At 43.6% G+C, this 20695-nt stretch overlaps 1 protein-coding gene across 12 annotated transcripts in view; it reads left to right on the forward strand.

The window, feature by feature from the left end:
* LOC147024465 (SWI/SNF-related matrix-associated actin-dependent regulator of chromatin subfamily A member 4-like) overlaps positions 1 to 20695 on the forward strand; it is a 174058-nt gene that overhangs the window by 19491 nt on the left and 133872 nt on the right. For all 12 annotated transcript variants that reach the window (XR_015059048.1, XM_085884423.1, XM_085884422.1 and 9 more), the window contains 3 exons: positions 12361 to 12527; positions 14347 to 14610; positions 14799 to 14919. Coding sequence is in view for 11 of the 12 variants with exons in the window: in XM_085884423.1 (XP_085740549.1) it covers positions 14365 to 14610; positions 14799 to 14919 (367 nt within the window). In the remaining variant the exon portion in view is untranslated. The remainder of the gene's footprint in view (positions 1 to 12360; positions 12528 to 14346; positions 14611 to 14798; positions 14920 to 20695) is intronic.

Below are 20695 nucleotides of genomic sequence, written 5' to 3' on the forward strand. Positions count from 1 at the left end.
CCGGCTCCTCCTTCCTTCGAGAGGGTTCTCGAAGAGGGGCGTTCCCTCTCCCCGACCGTCTCACACTGGTCATCCACCAATCGGCAGCGAGCTGCCCACCCCTTTTCCTTCACACCAAGCGCGGGGAAAATAGGCGGGAAAACCCGCGCGTCCTCGCAGCTCCTTCCTTGTTGCCCTTGTTTGCCGTTCGGAAGCGGACATAGTGGCGAAGATGTAGTAGCGTAGATGGTGGAGGTGGCGTGGTTGCAGTGTGGTTGGCGCTGTGATGGGGATGGCATGGTTGTTGAAATGTTGTGTGTTTGAAATAAAAGATAGAAAAAGAAAAACGCCGAACTCAAAGCGTCGCAGCCCGGATGGATCACATAAATTCCATCTATACAACGGGTTTGGGCTAACTACACATGTACCTATGAAGATATCTCACCTGAGGGTCCTGAATGGTGGTTTGCGAATTTCCACAGCTCTAACAATATTATATATGTATATATATTGTTGCGAATCTGGAAGCCGTGAGCACTAAAGATACAGGTCCCATAGAACAGTTATATCGGTAAGTATGTGTTTTTTAGTTAGGGTCCCCGTCCCTCGTTTAATGGGTGAATAAATGTACATGCGCTGTGAGTTACTTTGATAGTCAGGGTTTTCTTTCATTTTTTACACCCCTCATAACTTCAACATTGTGGTACAGGGTTATAACTTCATAACTTCAACAACAACAACATCACCCTCACCTTCACCTCGCTTCCTCACGCCGACGCCATGGTGGGCGGAGTTCAAGAAGGAGCCTCGCGGTTGCCCTCGACCAATCAGCATGCTACGGGTGGGGTGGTTGCCGTTCAGCCAATTAGACCTCGCGATGGTGAGAAAGGCAGTCCGCGTGATGTCACCACGCCCCCGGTCCAATTGACGGACTTGCCGCTCGTTTTGGCCAATGCCAGGGCGACGAGCGATTCTGCGTGCCAAAACCGTCCAGTCAGGGAGAGCGGGGAGGGGGGAAGCGGCCCCTTTCTCCCCTGGACGGGGTGAATAAAGGTGCGGCGCGATCGGCCCACAAAAAGAGCTTGAGAGATCCTTCCTCCACCAGAACCGCAAGGGTTGCGCGCCTTGTCTCTGTCGGTGAACAAGGCGAGATAAACGGGTGACATGAGTTGTGATCGCGTTCGCCTGGCACGAGTGGTGATCACGTTCGCCTGCCACGAGTGGAGATCGCGTTCGCCTCACATGCGAAAGGTCCGAGTCCCGCCAGCCCACCAGCTCGAAAACCACAAGAGGTGGACAGGTCCGAGGCAGGCTCTGGTCTTCAGCTCGCCTTTCCCTCCGAGCTGGAGGCCTCAATGAAGGCTGTGGCCACCGGTTCGTGTGTGTGTGTGTGTGTGTGTGTGTGTGTGTGTGTGTGTGTGTGTGTGTGTGTGTGTGTGTGTGTGTGTGTGTGTGTGTGTGTGTGTGTGTGTGTGTGTGTGTGTGTGTGTGTGTGTGTGTGTGTGGTGCCAGTCTATTAAGTAAAACTGCATAAGTGCTTGTACATAAATTGCTATTCCTTCTATATTCGGTTAACTCTGCCTTCTTGCATGTTCCCCTGCCCCATTATAAATAAATACATTTGTTAAATGTATCATTTCGTTGCTCCGTTTCCTCCATTGGCTTGGCGTGACGCGTGTTTGTGAATTTTAAAGGCTGTTGCCGCTGTAAATGTACGATTGGACCGACGGAACTTCGGCAACCGTCCGCTCGGGTTGGGCACGCTAACGGCTCGACTCGTACGAGAGCCGTCGAGGGTGTGAATACTCGGTAACTCGCCACGTGGATTTCTAATTATATTGAGGATTGGCAAATAACCCTGTACCATGTGGTGGAATTATTGACGATTCACGGTCCGGTAAGGGACCCGTACCTGTCAGGGTTTTCCGAAAGGTACGATCTAAATTCCGGATGTTTGGCAGAGTCGACCCTACTGCTCCACCTAGCGTTCGTGCTCGTAGCCGATACCCAGCCCTGCAACTATATATATATATATATATATATATATATATATATATATATATATATATATATATATATATATATACATATCAAATAAATTCTTACATGAGGCTGGTGTAAAAAATTCTGACTCAACCTGGGACTCAAACCTAAGGACCTTGTCACTTACAGGGTGACAGCCCACTGAGCTATTGAGTCTTCAGACATCAGAATCTTCTCACAACACTACAAGCTTTATATTGGCCGAAGTTGTGTGTGTGTGTGTGTGTGTGTGTGTGTGTGTGTGTGTGTGTGTGTGTGTGTGTGTGTGTGTGTGTGTGTGTTCGTGTGTGTGTTCATGTTAGTATTTTAGAGATATACCTCACAGAAATCTATAATACAGAAATAAATTCCTTCGTGGAGCTCGTGTGAAAAAATTCTGACTCAACCCGGGGCTTGAACCTAGTATAGGGACTTCATCACTTACGCAGTGACAAGCCCACTGAGCGATTGAAACTTCAGATATCCTCAGAATTTTCTCACACTACCACTGCAAGTGCTTCCCCCTTGTATGTATGTATACATCTACCGTGTATACATACATACATACATACATACATACATACATACATACATACATACATACACACGCACATACATACATACGCACATACATACATACGTACATATATATTATAATAGCACTTGGATGGGGCACACAAACACCAACAACAGCTATGACAACAATTATCTTATAAAATGTCTTCTTTGTTTGTTTTTTTTTTTTTTCACTCGTTTCACTTCATTTTACATCCTCATTGAGAACATATACATTCGCAATATGTTTTGTGAAGTGCGACAAACTTTCTTTTGATTTAAATCCGTCGGCGAAGCGATGGGTAGTACAACACTAATTGTGATACTGTCTTTGTATGTTACTCGGGTTTAAGCTGCTGTTAGGCATAATTGGAAGTGCCACTTTATAACTGCAAGCCATGATGACCGGTTCAGTCATTTCAGAGATTTTTTTTTTAATTATATGTCTGTCGAATCACGTGACCGATGACTTCATGAAAAACATTTTGTGCACCATTTTATCCCTAGATGACCTTCAAAAATTTTCATACTGATTGGACGTAGCGTTCTACATATGCAGTTATGACGTCCTAAAAAATCACTCTCATTCCCCAGGAGGAGTGCTTGCTATGTGCCAAGTTTCAATTTTTTCCTTGGTGTGGTTTCAGAGACACAGAGGTCCAAAGTTTTTCTGTTTTTCCAATATGGCTGCCACACCATGTGACCTCTGGCATCATAATTATCATTAAGCCTTCTGCATGAGTGGTCACACCAATGTTGAAAATTTCGTGTCAATCCGACAAGCGGTTGTGGAAAAACCATGAAAGCTCTGTGCGGACAAATAAACTGACCGAAATGCAATACCCTCTCCTTCAGCAAGGGTAAAAATAGAATTAATCTCTTGCTCAATGTGTAATGCTCGTGCCATTGTGCTAAATTGTTAACATATTGTTATGGTCCCGGTGTCACGGCGAGAGCATGAGGGATGGACTTCCTCGGGTTACTCGCAGGACTCACCCGAATCGCAGGCTGTCGTACATGAATAACATCGTGATGTGGCGGGTCGCTAATCAACCACAAATGCCAATCACTCGACCACGTGACTTAGGGTCCTCCGTCTCATGAACCGTTTACCTAAGGGTCACGTGACCTCATTACCGGAGAACATGCCGTCGATACGTACTTGTGTTACCCAGATTACCTACCAGATCAGGTGCAGCTGAGCAGAACTGCCAAGTATGTATCGGCTGCAAAGCGAATCGTTGGGAATATCTTTCCAGCCAAGTTCGGGTGCGGGCCATGCTGGACCAATGAAAGAAAACACAAAAACGAGCTGGGAACATTTCTACACAGGGCATTTATTTACAACCAGAAAGCGTGGAAAGGTATGTGGCACAGTGAATGGGATTTATTGGTATGTACAGCAGGGAAAGTAAGGAATTTGTGGGGTGTGGCAAAAGACAAGCAATCTTACAAAAGCAGAAACAGAGCAGAGTTATCCCATATATCTTCTACAATCTTAATTTATGCTTGGACAAGCGCCATCACATACACACCCACAAACCTGAGGAAGATTAGATAGCCAGAGAGAAAGAAAGCAGGTGAGGGTAAACGTACTCTTGATACCTGGTGCGGTCGGCAGATAAATGCATCCCAGAATGCTTAGGGAGCGGTAGGTGGGAAGAATACTGATTATGTTTAAGATGTGGGAGTGGGAAGTGTGGTGCAGCGTCATGCAAGAGGAAAATGTGAATGCAACTCAGTACGTTCGCTCCTTCATTTTTGGCCCGCACTGATGCTCTTTTATGCGTCCACAGTAGATGAGGTAGATGGAAAGAGAGATGGAAGAAGAAAATTCATAATGAGAAAGTCCCTAACGTATCTGTGTGAATGTCTGTACTTATTGGGGATCGCTCAAACGGAGTGGCCCCACCTTGTGGCAGTAGTGTGAGACTCCCCCCTCCCCCCCCATCCCGCTTGGTCACAGGGACTTGCGGCGCTTTGCGCTCCGTGCCGATAAGCTCGCTGACTGCCTGCTTGCCGATCCCGTCTGGCTCCGTGTTCCTTCGGCAGCAGCACTGACAACCCCAAACATGAAGGCAAGCAGCAGTCGTGACCAGCGAGCAGGGTGAACAGGATGGACTCGTACAGGCGAGCAGGCTGACTGAATGACCCACGAGCAGACTGACTGGAAGAGCGAGTGACCTAAAAGTGAGCGAACTGACTCTGCTCTGTCCTTTTTATGGACCCGGACAAAGGGATGGGCCGAGGACCGGATCTCAACGAGAAGCAGGCAAAATACCGCTCCTCTATTGGGCCACTGGCCATAACCACACCTCGCCAGGCCTTAGAGCTGGAGAATGGCTCAGTTACTTGCCGACCTTGGCACAGTTTGGAGCTCCGAGCTTCATGTGGGGCTACAGTCTTTGGACGCGTGTTCCAGCCCCGAACTTGTGCTGCTCTTCATTCTATCATGTATTTGTAGCACAGTCCTCGTGCTACCTGTAGGTCCCTTCATAAGCCACTGCGCATGTTTGCGCCTCACGTTATGCCCTGGAACATCTCGACCCATGTCCCCTTAGGGTCCCTTGAGGTATCGGTGTGGATTTGACCATCGGCAGTTACGGCGGTCATAGAGTAGGGCGCTCTTGTCTTTACATTCTTCCTGAGAGATGGTGGCAATGCGGTGTCTGTAGCGAGTGTTGATTGCCATGTGGCGTCCATGGTGAGGGCCGAGTGCCACGTGGCGCTCATAGTGAAATGGGGAATACAAGTCGGGATTCAGTGTGGGTGGTTGCAGGGCTATTTTTCCCAGTTGTCGGAAGCGGTTGTGGTGAACATGGTGCGTTTTGGTGAGCGGAGTGAAGTCTGAGGTGAGGTGGTGGTTGGGAATTGGCGTGCACATCTGAACGGGGAATGGGCACGCAAACTCCAACAAAACGATGTTCCTGTGCGCTGTTGGCTGGATGCGCCCACAGCACGAACATGCTGAAAATGCTCGTAGTGTGCCACTCATTCTTATTTGTGTGGCGTCCGTGCTTGCTTGCATGGTTCCTGTTACGGAAAGGAAAAGGTTAAAGTGAGGATATAATGGACCAAACTACAAGAGTCCCACACAATGCATCTTTCCCTTTTTACCCACGAGACATATGGAAGGGACTAACTTAAACATATACGATTGAAATATCTGCCTTGGGATCGCTGTATGTTGTGTGCCATTGCCTTTGAGGCATGTGCTTTTACAGAACCGCAACGATACTTTATATATTCTTTCAACACAGGAATATCCCATGCTCTCACTCTGTCCTTCCACAAGGATTGGCTTTTGAACCACCCCTCCCCAGTTTACTTTGTCGGCTAATTTAATTCCTGGAAGAGACGCACTTACTGAAATTCCTTGGCCTCACCATCTGTCACAACTTGTCTTGGGCACACCACTTCTCCCAAACTGACCCCAAAGGATGGGCGATGTCTTGGTATTCTCTCCCGTGCCAAGTCCATGCTGTTCCATTCAGAGCTTATTACAGTGTACAAAGCCTTCATCTGTCAAACTATCTTAGAGTGTCGGTCCACACTATGGATTGGTGCATCTGCTTCTCATCGTTCTCCCGTGGGGTCCAAGGCTCTCTATGTTTTTGACATCTCTCAGCAGGAGACTGAGTACCAAGATCTGTTTCATTCCCATCAGAAGCCAGTTTATCATGGAGTCTTGTTTTCTATTGCTTGCGTTTTGCCCTTCCATCCTCCCCGAATCCTCCAGGTCTCATGCATTAGTCCAGAAACTCACATATGGTTGCCCTCCCCAATTATAACCTGAATGCTCACGTCCATTCATTCATCCCTATTTACTCATCTGTGGAACCAACTACCTGCATCTGTTGGCGTGAGGCCCTCGATCAAGTTTCTCAATTGTCACTTCATACTTTCTTCCATACCCACCTCTGTTCTCTTCTGCACTTGTTAAACCACCTCCCTCCCCTCTCGTTTGTGCCACTCCTCCATTAGCAAAGCATCTACAAAAGTATGGATAGACAAGTAAAAGGTTTACAAATTATGTTTGAAGAGACATTGGCATTCCAGCTATATTTTCCTTAACGAATGCAAGTACAATACACACTGCTCGTTGCATCATTGGTTAGGGATGCAGCTATGCCGCTGATGCAGGTGCCCCATTACCAGTACACTGGTGCTCATTTCGCCAACTTCGGAAGGATGACAGACTGAGTCAACCCCACCTGGTGTAAATTTAGCAGCCGACAGGGCTCAAATTCAGGACCCAAGGATCCCAAGCCAGCCACCCTAACAACTAAGCCAGAGAAGAGGCTTATGCAAGTACAATGGATTCCCTCTTGTCATCCCTTTGTATCAGTAGCCCTGTTGAAGACCGAGATGCTTTATTTGAGTTGTTCATCTCTACCACATATAATATAAATTACATTGCCAATTGTTTGTTCTTCTTCATTCGTATGCAGCACTATGCTGGCCGAGGCACTCAGCTGGTACCGCTGATGCAATGCCTTCTTGATGGTTAGGGCAGGAATTTGGATTCTGGACATAGTGCGAGCGATGGCTCGCCAACTATTCGCGAAGGACACCATTGGATCTTTAACGTCCACCAACGAATGCTGGCAGACGTAATCCCTAGTTTAACATCACCCTGCCTGTGAAACATCGGGATGACAGTTTATTCCTGGGGTCAGGATTCAAACCCAGGCTAGATGGCTTAGAGGCGAGCGTGCGCACCTTTAGGCCAACCTTTCAGATCCTGTTGCTACCTCCGCCACCAAAGGTGATTGGAGGTTATGTTTTCACCCGTCTGTGTGTGTGTGTGTCTGTGAACAGGATATCTCAAAATGTTTTGGACGGATTCGGATGAAATTTGGTGGAGAGCTTGTGTATGTGACATGGATTAAACGATTAGATTTTGTTGAAGTTCTGGATCCGAGAAGTTTTTGTTTTTTTTTAAAGCTGTTTCTTCACCATTGAGTGATGAGGCTAAAAAGATATAGAGCACGATATCCCCAAATCAAGATCCGGCCTATCGGTCAGATAGAAAACGTAAACCAATCGGCTTGCTGGATGTGTGCCCTCTACCGAGTGCCCTTCTAGTTTGTTGATGGTTGGTTTGTACTTCTGCTATACATCGCAAATCTCTTTTAACCTGGTAAGAGTTTTCACCAGAATAGCTTTGTTTTGTTTTTCTCGTTTATTTTTGCATAAGGTCTCCAAAAAGTGAACACGATCACAGTATTTGTTTACTTTTCTTGGCATGATTCGAAAAGCTGACAATGACAGACGGACAGATTGCTTTGACTCTATTGTATGTTCGGAATCTCGTCGATTACATCTCCACCCTTTTGAGAAAGGAAAGGATCAGAGTGAGCATTGTGGAAGGATCTCACATTGCGGAAAAGCCTTTTTGAAATCCTCTCAAGCCTGCAGCTGGAAATGATAACGGCCCAATTATCCACTAATTGTACGCATCATTGTGGGATGCTTTATTTAAATTATACCCATCCAATCGTCTGTCGGGTAAAGGCAGGGAGATTTGTGTCTGCATTTATAGAACAATCTCCCAGGTGGAAATACCAATAATTTATTGTTATTCTGACATGCCTAAAATGTTTTGATTTATCAGTATTATTCATGAACATTGTCAGTGCAGTATATTTAGTTTTGTTGTAATGACAAAAATAACATTCTTCCAATCCCACAGTTGAATAAGGAGAGTTCAAAGAATTTTAGGAATGATGTACGATAGTCCAAAACGTGTCAATATTTTTACATTTTTCAATGCAGTGTCTTTCCATTGACTTCATTGCACTTTCCACATTTGTCCTTCAAACTGTCTACGTCAGTAAAATCGAGGTTTTCAAAATGTTCCTTCAGCCATGCTTCTCTTGGTTGCTTCAGTCAGTTCCTTATCGATGGCCATGTGAGGGTAATTTCAAATGGCAACACAGATTGTCACTGGGAGGCTTGCCTCGGCTGCACAGGGAGCAATGCAGTTACTTAAAGCCACGAATGGCGGTCTTTGTAACACGGGCCTTGTACACAGGTCCGTATTCATGAAGAAGGAAGACACCTCTGGTCAACATCCCTTGGTGTTTATCTTTAGTAGTGTGCTGCAATTTGTGCATGCTCAGCTAGTGAAATAATGCCCTGTAATTGTAATCTTGATGCATGGAGTCAATCAGTAGGGTTTCCTTCGCATCCCAGAAAATCAAGGTCCTGATCTCATGGACTCAAGGTTGTTTATGAAACTGCTTGATTCCTAGTGATTCCATTTCATGGATTCAATGGAAGCACAAGAGATCACGAACAACACTTGGAAATATGTCTTTCAATCCTGACACATAATATCAAATGTATATCGATATATCGAGATATCAAATATCGAGATATATATATATCTCGTCGTTGGGTTCTCGGAACCCAGTGGTGAAGCCACATTTCATCAGCAGTTACAAGACACAATTATAACATTGGCTCTGCCACACATGAGGAAGAGAGAGTTGGGATGAGTGATTAAAAGTTGGTCCATGTCTTCGAAGAGAGATGTAGACAGAGGCATTACTGTTGGGCATATGGTACAACACACAGACAAACAGGAGGTGGGAGCCGAGGGGATGTCTCAGCCAGTGATGCTCCTGTGATTTGGCAGGTGTAAGAGCAGCACACAGATAATCAGATAAAAACTCCACCACCAGGACGGGGTTCAAACACCAGGACAACAATTGTCACTCTTTCATCTATATCCTGAGAATTATTTTGAAAAGACTGTTTGAATTACAGATTTTGTCCTTGCAGCAGCAGGTTGAAAGAGCCCCGTCTAGCACGAGTGGCTGGAACACACAGCACACGTGCAAGAGGCTTCGTTTTCGTTCATACATCATTTTGCTCTTTCCATATTTTGAGTGCTGATTGTTTGGGGGCCTCTTCTTACTATGAGACATTGTGCATGCCCAAGTGTTGTGGATATTGGTGAAAACGCTCCTTTTGTTGTGGAATGTTTCATATTATGGTAACCTTAGTGTGGCAATCCTCCGTGATTAATCCTTCCATCTGGGTAACATTTTGCGAGTCGATTGCATCAGTCAGCCATCCTCACCCTGGTTAATCTTTAAGGGGAATGTGTCCATGCTTGAAGTCAGCCACCTGTTTTCGCTATTGTTTAATTTGAGTGTGCTCATTCTCCAGAGACGGCTCCCATGCGTTCAGATTTATTTGAAGCTGGCACTTTTGTTGCATAAAAATGAAGACATTTCGATGCTCAATTTTAGCAAGATCAACAATTCTCCGACATAGCAAACTTCAAGATTGTACTCTGATTAGCTATTTCAGATTAATGAAACTAATGGCATATAATAATTTTCTATGTAAGTTTGGAATGAGCAAAATACAGTGGTTGTGGGATGTCGATGAATACCCAATCCCCAGAACCTTTTGAACATTCCTTCAACAACAAATCTGCAATAATGTCTTGCACAATCCTGGCCTGATAGAGGGTGGTGTACCCTTCACAGAATCAACATTTTATGTTTCTTAAATTGCTTGTGAGTTTGTCATTTGCTCTTCCCCTCCACTACTCCAAACATTGCTATCTCATGCTTTGTCTATGGTATTGTCTCTTCTTGATAACTCGGCCTCATTACCCCTCAGCCCGAATTGAGCTAAGGGGTATTGTCGTCACAGGCGTTGTCCGGGCGTCCGTCCGTCCGGGCGTCCGTCTGTCAACTTTTGGTTTCCGTTAATTTCTAGGAGAACGCCTTGTCTGATTAAATCCATTTTTGCAGTGTGTGTTGGGGCTGGGTAGAGGAAGGTTCCTTTCGATAATGAGCGCAATTTGATTCTCGGCTCGGCCGCAGGGGGCCAAAACTGAAAACCTAGAAATGGCTATTTCTCCTGAACGAATGGCTGGATCATCGTCAAATTTTTATCACAGGTATATCTGATGAGGATACATGATATATAACCTGGGTTTTTGATTTGACCTACTTTTCAAGGTCACAGAGGTCAAAGTTCATACTTCGGTGTTCGGGTGTCCGTCAACTTTTGGTTTCCGTAAATTTCGAGAACACCTTGTGCGATTAAATCCATGTTAGCAGGGTATGTTGGGGTTGAGTAGAGTAAGGTTCCTTTCGAAAATGGGCGCGCTGCGATTTTCAATGTGGCCTCCATGGCAGCCATCTTGAAATTGGTTTCCGTCGATTTTGAGAACGCCTTGTCCGATTAAATCTATTTTTGCAGGGTGTGTTTGAGTTGAGTAGAGGAATGGTTCCTTTCCAAAATGGGCACGCTGCGGTTTTCAGTGTGGCCGCCATGGCAGTCGTCTTGAAATTGGTTTTCGTCAATTTCGAGAACGGCTTGGCTTGTCTGATTTAAATCCATTTTTGCAGGATGTGTTGGAGTTGAGTAGAGGAAGGTTCCTTTCAAAAATGGGCGCGCTGCGATTTTTCACGAGCCGCCATGGTCGCCATCTTGAAGTCTGATTGATTTTTTGATACGACCTCCAACGTGCTCTAACTGACTGCATCATCATGATATCGCTGCTTCCTTTTACAATGCATGGGCTGATGGGTTACGCCCGCTTTGCGGAGCTATTTTTTGTTTTTCTACTGTCAGCTTTATGTGCTCCTTTTGTTAATTTTAACCTTTGTCACTTTGGCAGACTTCCACCCTCTTATCATTTGAGCTCTTCCATGATCTGTAACCGCTATCATAAATAAATAACACTCGTCGCCATCAGAATAGAGAAGCAGCAATGCAAAATGAGACTCTTTGTTCCACTCTCAGGTTATTCACATGTTATAACCTCTGCCACCAAAGGTGGACGGAGGTTATGTTTTCACCCGTCTCTGTCTCTGTCTGTCTGTCTTTGGTTGTTTGTCTGTCTGTCTGTCTGTCTGTGAGCACGATATCTCAAGAAGTTGTGTACGGATTCGGACAAAACTTTATGGACAGGTTGGGTGTGTGACCAGGAAGAATTGATTCTATTTTGGTGAAGATCCGGATCTTGATCTGGATTTGATAATTTTTTTTAAGTGATTCTTCTCTATTGAATGATGGGGCTAAAAACTATATGTAACATGATATCTCAAAAAGTTCTGGACGGATTCAGACTAAACTTGGTGGACAGGTTGGGTGTACACTGCATTCTGCAAGAAAGGGTGGGTTTTCTGATTTTGCTGATTTCTCTTGCCTAATTGTCCCTTTGCACTTACTGGAAATTATCCTTTCATCTTTAATATTGCACCTGGTGGAACTGACAGGTGTTGTGTCATATTTAATGGGGCACTTGGGTTTAGAGTTGTGGTTGGCATAAAAAATATCCGTGTAAACGACGACTAAATTGGTATTGTTACAAAACTGAATATCGTTAATTAAATGGTGTATTACTTTCGTTCTGATATTCAATTAAGCATAAATCTTGTATTCTTGGTCCATGTGTGGTAGGCGTTAATGGGACGTACCGGTGAGAGTTGGCAAGTCGGGTTTCGACAGATTTCGGGAGTTTGGGAGATTCAAGGGGGCAGGGTGGGGACTAAGCAGTGGACAGTTCACAACATTATAAGTGTGAGACCAAGCAGTCGAGAGTTGTCGCTGCATCCAGCTTTTGCAGTTAGTTCAGTTGGCATCCACTGACATAGCTATGCGCTCACAGACCTGCATGAGACTCGAAGCGGTGAATTTGGTTGGGCGACGTTTCCTTCGCTATTTACAATCTGTAGTCATCAGTAACGTTTCAGACTGTATTATGTTGACACAACAGAGGTCTTTCACCCAGATCCACTGTGCTAACTTGCACGCTCTTTGTTCCCTCAGTGCTCCTGCGTCGTTTCGATGAGACAGAACTGCCACTGAGGCGGTTTGTGTGCCTTGAATGCCTTCGAAGCCCTCCTGACCAAGCCCACTGTGCCCCACTGCATACTGCTGACGCCCCCAGGGCACTTCCACTGCACTAAAGGCTAATCGTTCGCCACTGTGGTCTTGTAAGCATCGTTGTTTGCAATGGTCATCATCTCTTCCCGATCTGCTATTTCCAGTTCTCACTCCTCAATCCTTGCTCATCATCTCAGCAGGCCTCACTTTACTCGTCATTCTTGTTCCCCCCACCCCCCACCATTTGATATTATTAACCTCCGCCATCGAAGATCGGAGGTTACTGTTTTCACCCCTTTCTGTTTGTTTGTTTGTTTGTTTGTTTGTGAACAGTATTACGGAAAAACTCCTCGACGGATTTCGACGAAACTTGGTAGGGGGGGGGGGATTAGGTATGGTCCAAGGATCATGCCATTAGATTTTGGACTTGGTCCAAAATCTAATATGGCCGCTATGGCGGCCATTTTGAAAAAAAAATTTGAATTATTTTTTTTTGCATTTCTACATGTTTTAAGTGATTTCCAACCCCAAAAAAATGTTAGAGAAAAAAAATATTTGCAACTTTTTTTTCAACAAAATTTCGAATTTTTTTTTTTATTTTTTTTTTGCATTTCTACATGTTATAAGTGATTTCCAACAAAAAAACATGCCAAAATTATAATTGCGGCTGATTTTGGAACTTCAGGTGGATATACCCACGTAAAATCAATTTCTGTCTCAAGTAATCTAGTTATGACGAATGAATTGAGTATGTAAAAGGGAAAGTTGCAAACTATAACTCTGAGCACTGTTGACGTCAAATTGAATGAATAGGATATCAGGTTCACTTGAGTGACCGAGCAGTATTGGCGGCGGAGGTTTTGCACTCTACCGAGTGCTCCCCCTCTAGTTTCTTGCCTGTTTTTTTTTCCACTCACCTGCTAGCCCATAGCATTGTAATTGGTGATTACTATTGAAATAATTTCGTTTTCTACCGTTGAAATCGTTATTTATTTTTCTGACATTTGTTTTTTGTCATTCATTGTTTGCTGAAAATAAATTATTTCTTTATTATCAAGATGAGATTACTCCTCTTCTGCAGAGCAATTAGGCTCTTATTTGAGTCGTTAATTTGGTAGATGAAGGGTGCTTACTCTCTCAGCCCAATTGGCCGTCTGAACTGTTATTTGAAAGAGCTCCTCCCTCGGGGTGTTGCAAATTACTGCCTGGGGGTGCATGGAGCATTTTTCTTTTTGTGCCTCTGTGTAGAATTGATTTTACAGCAGATAAAGCCCGTTACCATATTGATATTTCCAGGACATCGATTCCCAATGATGAACCTTGTGCATTTATTCATTCATACATGCAAGCCTGAATAGAGAAGCGTCATGTTTTGGGGTGGACAAAATGCACAGAGGAACGTGGCATCGCTGTGATGATACACTAAATATGATTACTTTATGCTTATAGGTTTTGCAAATGATATAAGGTGCCAGGTTTTCCATTAATTCATTAATTAATTTCCTACGTTGAGGGAATAGATGCTTGGTTTGATTGGTCATGTAGCGTAGTTGGGGCAGTGAATGGAAAAAGAGGTTTCATTCTGTTACACAATTTTTTTATTTTTTTTTTAAGAGTAGCCTCTGTTTTTATTTTGTTTTTTGCAGGGATATGGTGGATTTCTATATTTATTGATTAAAATATATCGGGATAACAAAAAAAATTCCATTTAATTTCAAATGGTGCAATTATTTTCACACCCCATGCATTAATATTGTGATGTATTATGATTGTGGGAGTGCAGAATGATTTTAACTCTTGGTCGGTTTTTTTATTTACTCTAATTATGCATCCTTTTCAAAGAAATACTGTACTTCTCTAAGAATCATTGATGAAGTACATGTTCCATTTCCCCACTCCCCCACCCCCAATCTCTCTTGATATGTTTAGAAGTGTGCATCTCAGGCCATGGCTGCATCTGCTGAGCCAAGACCTGGCCCAGGTGGAGCCTCTGGCATCGAGTCTTCACCAGAGGGTGAAGCCGGCTTGTTAGGCCTAATCCAAGGACAACCTCCAGGTCCTGTGCTCTTGAGTTCCTCCACACAGTTGGGTTCCTCTATGTCCTACCAGCCACCATCTTCTGGTCCAGGACCTTATGGCCCATCACCTTCTGGCTTACCACCAGTTCAGGATAGCATTCATGCCCTGAGCAAGGTGAGCCCTGAGAGTTGGTGGTTATTATTGTTGTTGAACCTCATATTGATAAAGTGGAGGTTGAACTTTCAGTGAGAGCATGCAGTGAAGAAGATTGTACTTTAAAACGAAAGCAATGAAGAACATTGTAATGTTTATTTATTTATTTATTTATTTATTTGTTTTTCTTCATTCCTGTCCTATTGCAGACTGTGGAATCTCTTCAGGAGGCAAGACCCAATGATGATCAACGTAGCCAGAAGCCTTGTGCCACTAAGCCCCCTGGAGCAGGAGCTATTCCACCATCTGGTCCGATAGATTCTCAACAAGGTAATTTGTTAGTAATTGGACAAAGTTTGATAATAATAGTTGTATATTGCAATAATTATTATTTGTTTTTTTTTTTATCCCCACGCTTTTTGAAAAATGTAATCATCTCCGTCTGTCCGTTTGTTACACTATGTCCTTCTAAATGGTTGGGCAGAAAGTCACAAAACTTGATAGTTGTGATCACCACATGGTATGAAGGTGCAAGAGCAGTGTCATTTTTTTCCTCCGCCCCCCATGGTGGGTCAAAAGGTCAAATACTGAAAAATGCAATTACAGGCACGTTTTTAAGCGTTTTAAAATGAAACTTTGTAAATGCAATCAACATTGGGGGACACATTAAATATATAACGATTCAAAACAAAATTATTATTGAAATGAATTTGACCCCGAGCTTATGCCCCAGCGGGTGGAGACTTGGAGGTCAAAACGGTGAAAATTTTAAATCAAAATTTGATATTGTGTCATTCCTGGTGGAACTTGTTAGCGTCTTTCAGCTTTGCTTTTCTTTCTTTTTTTTTGTATACTTTGTCAAGGCTCTTATGAGAGCTAACACACAATGCACAGCAAGGGGGGAGCATGAGACAACGGTGGGAGTGGGAAGGACAAAACAATGGGGAACAGAGACATTAGATCTGTGGAAGGGAGAGGGATGGGGTGGGGAACATGGGGAATACAAGATGGACATTACAGGGATTTCAGGAAGGAAAGCAGGGAATTTGAAGGAGGTGGGCTTGGGTGGATTAATTATCGGGGGTAGAAAAGATCGAGGATTTGGATGGGGGATGATAAGAGGTGGTGGTGAACAGCTGTTTTGAAGGCCTGGAGGGAAGAATGGGATTGAATAGAGTGAGTGAGTTTATTCCAAAGGTGGGGAAAAAAGAGGAATCAAAGAGTGAAGGTGAGCAGTGATTCGTGATTTTGGTAGTTTTACCAGAAGGGGGTTGTTGGCGGACCTTGAGCGTCCTGCGGAAATGTGGTGGGGACAAATCACAGAGAGAGCAGGGGGGCGAGGCTGGAGAGGAGTCGGTAGAAGACAGAAAGACCACCGACCTGCCTGTGGTGAGAGAGTGAGAGGCTCAAAGACTCAGCCTCAACGCGGGAGATGCCAATGATCCTAAATGCCTTGGTTTCCACAGCGTGAAGCCGAGAAAGGTGAGAGAGAGGTAGAAGCACCAGCCCAGAGAGGAGAGCAGTACTCCATCAGGCTGCGGATGAAAGCTTTGTAAGTGGTCAGGAGCTCAGGTGGGCTGAGGAAGGACTTTGCACAACGGAGGATTCCCAGTCGGCGACTGGCATTGGAGGCGAGGTTTGAAATGTGGCTTTCCCAGGAAAGGTCATAGCAGATAGTGAGACCCAGAAGCTTGAAAGAAAGGACTTCTTCCAGAGGATTGTTGAGAAAGTGGATGGGGGGGGGGGTGGGGCGGTTCTAAACGGTTCTTTCTGAGAGACATAGTGAGAGTGTGAGATTTGTCAGGATTGAAACACATGTTCCAAGTGTTTGACCAGTTTGTGATTTTTATCCAGATCTGCAGAGAGCGAAGAAGCTGCTGCTTGCCGGTCTGAGGGATGACAGATGGTACGGCAGAGGGTGGGGTCATCAGCAAAGAGATAGAGGATTTTCCAGAGTCGGAGAGCTTCCAGAGTTTTAAGTGGGAAGCGTGGAGATTTGCGATATCACGTCATCGGCTTTGCTCTCGTTATTATTAGGGTACCCAGTCTAATGGATTGGCTAACCTATTGTTTTTCTTCTGTTTATTTCTTGTTTTTCTTTTTCCACCTGCAATTTGCAGGCTTTTTCGCTTTAAAAATCATTTTCTCAGGAACGGTAAGTCCGATCGACACAAAATTTTCACCATAGTGTGTATCTTTATTGATAGCAAACTTAATTGATAATTGTGACGTCACAGGTCACGTGGTACGGGCGCCATCTTGAAAAAAACGATACACTTTGGACCTCTGTATCTCTGAAACCGTGCAATGGAAATTTTTTTCCGCTTCATACATTTTAATGAACTCCCCATCGGGAATACGGGTGATTTTTCGTGATGTCATCGGTGAAGTGGTATCCCAGTGAAAATTCGTCAAGTAAAACGCTGCATAGGAAAAATCTGAAATTTCTTGAGCCTCATCTACACAACAATTCAACGTAGAAAAAATATGACGTCATAGGTGACCTGATTCAGCAGCCATCTTGTTTTGAATTTAAAAAAATATAAAAAATCTTTTTCTCCAGAACAGCTGGACAGATTGAGGCGAAACTTTACACACACATTCCCCATGACGTCCTTTTTCAAGTTTGTTAATTTATTATTGATAGGTCACATGGTTTGGTGGCCATCTTGAATTTACCATAAAACCTTCAAACATCTTCTCCAGAATGGCTGGTCAGATCAAGGGGAAACTTCACATACGTATTGTACATGAGTAGTGAATACAAGTTTGTTAATTTCTAATTGATAGGTCACATGGTTTGGCAGCAATGTTAGATTCAAGAATTATATTAAACTCGTACGTGCCCGTAAAAAAAATAATAATAATAAAAAAAAATTCATAAATAAATATTCAAACTGTGAGCAAGAAACAACAACCACACAGGCCGTTTCTTCGCTCTCGCGTGCCCGTACGTGCGTGGCCCGGAAGTTCGCATATTATTCGCAGTTACGATTATTCGCAATTTAGTTTTAATCCCCAAATATTCAATTAGCGCCAACATATTTTGCCTTTTTGCAATGTCGTCGCAAGGAAATACAAAAAGAGAAGAGAAGAGAGAGAAAAAAATATATTACTTCCTGGTTCGGAGCACACCAGCTCACTCTGAGGTTACCGAAATTTATGCACCGTCTAATATGAAAACGATCATAACTTGGGGCATTGTGTTTATCTATAAATGCGCATAAGAAATCGAGAAATTCTTAGAATACACTAAGTCATCACTCTCCGGAAGCCCGTACGTTGTAACCCGTAATGGGGAACGCGGCTGAGGTTCCCTTCTCTCATCGGCCACGCCCACGCAGCGACGTGTCTTGTCATTGGTTGGTAAATAAATGGCCTTAACTTGGGAGGCACTTATCCGATTAATATCAAACCTTGAAAAGGCACATCCTCATGTCCCCAGCAATATACCTGGCAAGTTTCAATTGGATTTCAACCACTCGACCAGTGGTTGTCGAGAAACAGCGGTCACAGACACACACACAGACACACACACAGATTGCTGGAATTATAGATCGATAATGTTTTCTCTGGAACCACATAACCTATCGAAGCGAAACTTAGCAACTATAATTAATCTACCCCCATGCCTGCATTTTCAGTAAAAATTATGTTGTCACAAGTCACAAGGTTTGGAGGCCATCTTGGATAGAAAAACGCACCTTGTCCGATCAACACGAAACTTAACAAGCATAATCCACTTCCCCATTAGATGGAGAATTTAAATTTATGTTGTAATATGTCACATTGTGCGGTGGCCATATTGGATTGAAAATTAATAACTTTAAAAGTCTTCTCTGAAACGGCTGAACAGATCGAGGCGAAACTCCACAAGTATGACCACCTCTCCATGACGAACAAAAAGTTCTCCCCCCCTCTGATGTATAATACATTGTTTGGCAGCCATATTGGAGTGAAGTGAAAATATTAATTAATGTTTACTCTGGAACTGCCACATCAATAAATGTGAAACTTCAGAGAGATGATTCAGCCGACATGTGGAATGAAGTGTTTAAATTTCAACTTGATCAGCCCCATGGTTTGGCAGCCATGTTGGATTGAAGGATAAATATCAATTAATGTTTACTCTGGAACCGCTGCTTCAATATATGAGAAATTTCAAAATTATAATCTCGCTGACATGTGAAACGTAGGTTTAAAATTTCAACCCGATCGGCCACGTGGTTTGGCAGCCAGAATTATTTAATTATTTGAATCTGAGAACTTTTAGATTTTTTTTTATCCAGAAGGCTCACTTGGCTGCACCTGAAAGCGTTTGAGGGTACAGGAATAGCAATTCAATTGATACCGCCAATGTCCCCAGGAAAAAGGGTGAACTGCATATGTAATAACTAGATTGAACACTTTGTGCTACCCGGTTCGTAACCCATCTGTTCCACGCAGTCTCGAAGCAGGGCTGTATTTGTATCACTCTAAAATAATGTTTTCTCTGTAACCACATAACCTATCGAAGCGAAACTTTGCAACTATCATCGACAGTCTCAGGTTGTATCAAAGGCGGACGTCAAGGTACCCGGTCATCACTGCCAGCAGTTATAAAGTGGCAGTTCTCGTTGTTATTATTATTATTATTGAAGCAATAATCAAGCCAATTTAGTTGGAAATGTAATTTTCCTTAATGTCTTGCTGTCAGTAAAAAACAACATAAAAGCATTCCAGTGTTTGAAAGGTCAGATAGTTGTTGGTATTGGAATGTAAAGGGAAATGGGGGCAGTGAAAGCAATAAGTAGTTGTGGTACGTATGCTTTTCCAGCAACATTTAATAAGAAGTCATTTCATTGTTAACTTTCACCTTAGAAAAAATATAATAATAAGGATGAACATGCTGCCAAAGAATGACTGAATGATCATCAATAAGTCTGCATCATACAAAAAGAGGTTATTAATTTTTTTTTTTAATTATATTAGTGGATGTTCCTGTCAAGGATGTGTGATGGGATTGCAGTGCCACTTAATGGGATGGGATGACGATAGAACAACAATCCCTTGAGGAACAGACCAAGTGGAGATAACATCAGGCCTGTGACAGTTGGGTTTATGAAGCACCACACAACAGAATTTGGTGATTGCCACAGCATACGATTTGATAAAGTTGTTTATTTGACTAGGCCAAACAGAAATAAAATGATTACACCTGCAAAGCTTGGACACGGTGGTACGTGTGAAGTATTGAAAGAGGAGATAGCAATTGTGCCAGACAAAGGGACATTATGTATTATGTGTGTAGATGGGAGGGACAAGAAGAAGTGGTGGGTGGTTGAACTGCATTAACTTGAGAGATGAGATTGTTCTGACGGACGATTTTGTGCCCGAAAATTTTTTCAACGCTTTCCGGGTTTTTGCTTTCTCAAAATGAGCTTTGCTCACTGAAATGTTTACGTTAATTCTGTCTTTATTTTATCCTATGCATTGTTATAAAACCACATTCCAAGTTGACCTCCACTCACTTTCTCCTCCCTATTCCTGCGTCGGATGGCCGTGTACATTTATCATCGACGGGACAATAGAACCTAGTTTGTTTGAAGCAACAGCATTCATTTGTCCAGATCCATAGTGTACTTGTACCTTCTCAGTTTTGTTTACCGTCATATATCTTCTTCACTTGTATGTAACATAAGGCTGCAGGGTATATCATGTGCTGCTAACGCAGTGCCCTCTGCTGGTTTGGGCAGGAATTAGTAATTTGTCCATGGTCACAGCGATAGCTCGCCTACTCCACGAAAGACACTGTGAGATTTTTAACGTCCACCAACTAATACCGGCAGTCGGGACACCCAGTTTAACATCTATCCGGTGACGGCAAACGCATTGATGAATCATGCTGCCTGTGAAACACCGGGATGACAGTTTATAGCTGGGTCGGGATTCAAACCCAGAGTAGACGGCTTGGAGGCGAGTGTACGTACCTCTCGGCCATCGTCCCAGCATTGTCATTTATATGAACTGGTAATAATGCAAGGAAACCCCTGTTTATAAGAAATGTGTCGATTGATTGTCACTAATACCAATTACTCACGAAACTTGTATGTTCCCAAAACATGTA

This window comes from Eptatretus burgeri, chromosome 6 (genome assembly GCF_056783735.1).
Source record: "Eptatretus burgeri isolate ZD-2024b chromosome 6, Ebu_testis_v1, whole genome shotgun sequence".
NCBI classification, from domain to species: Eukaryota; Metazoa; Chordata; class Myxini; order Myxiniformes; family Myxinidae; genus Eptatretus; species Eptatretus burgeri.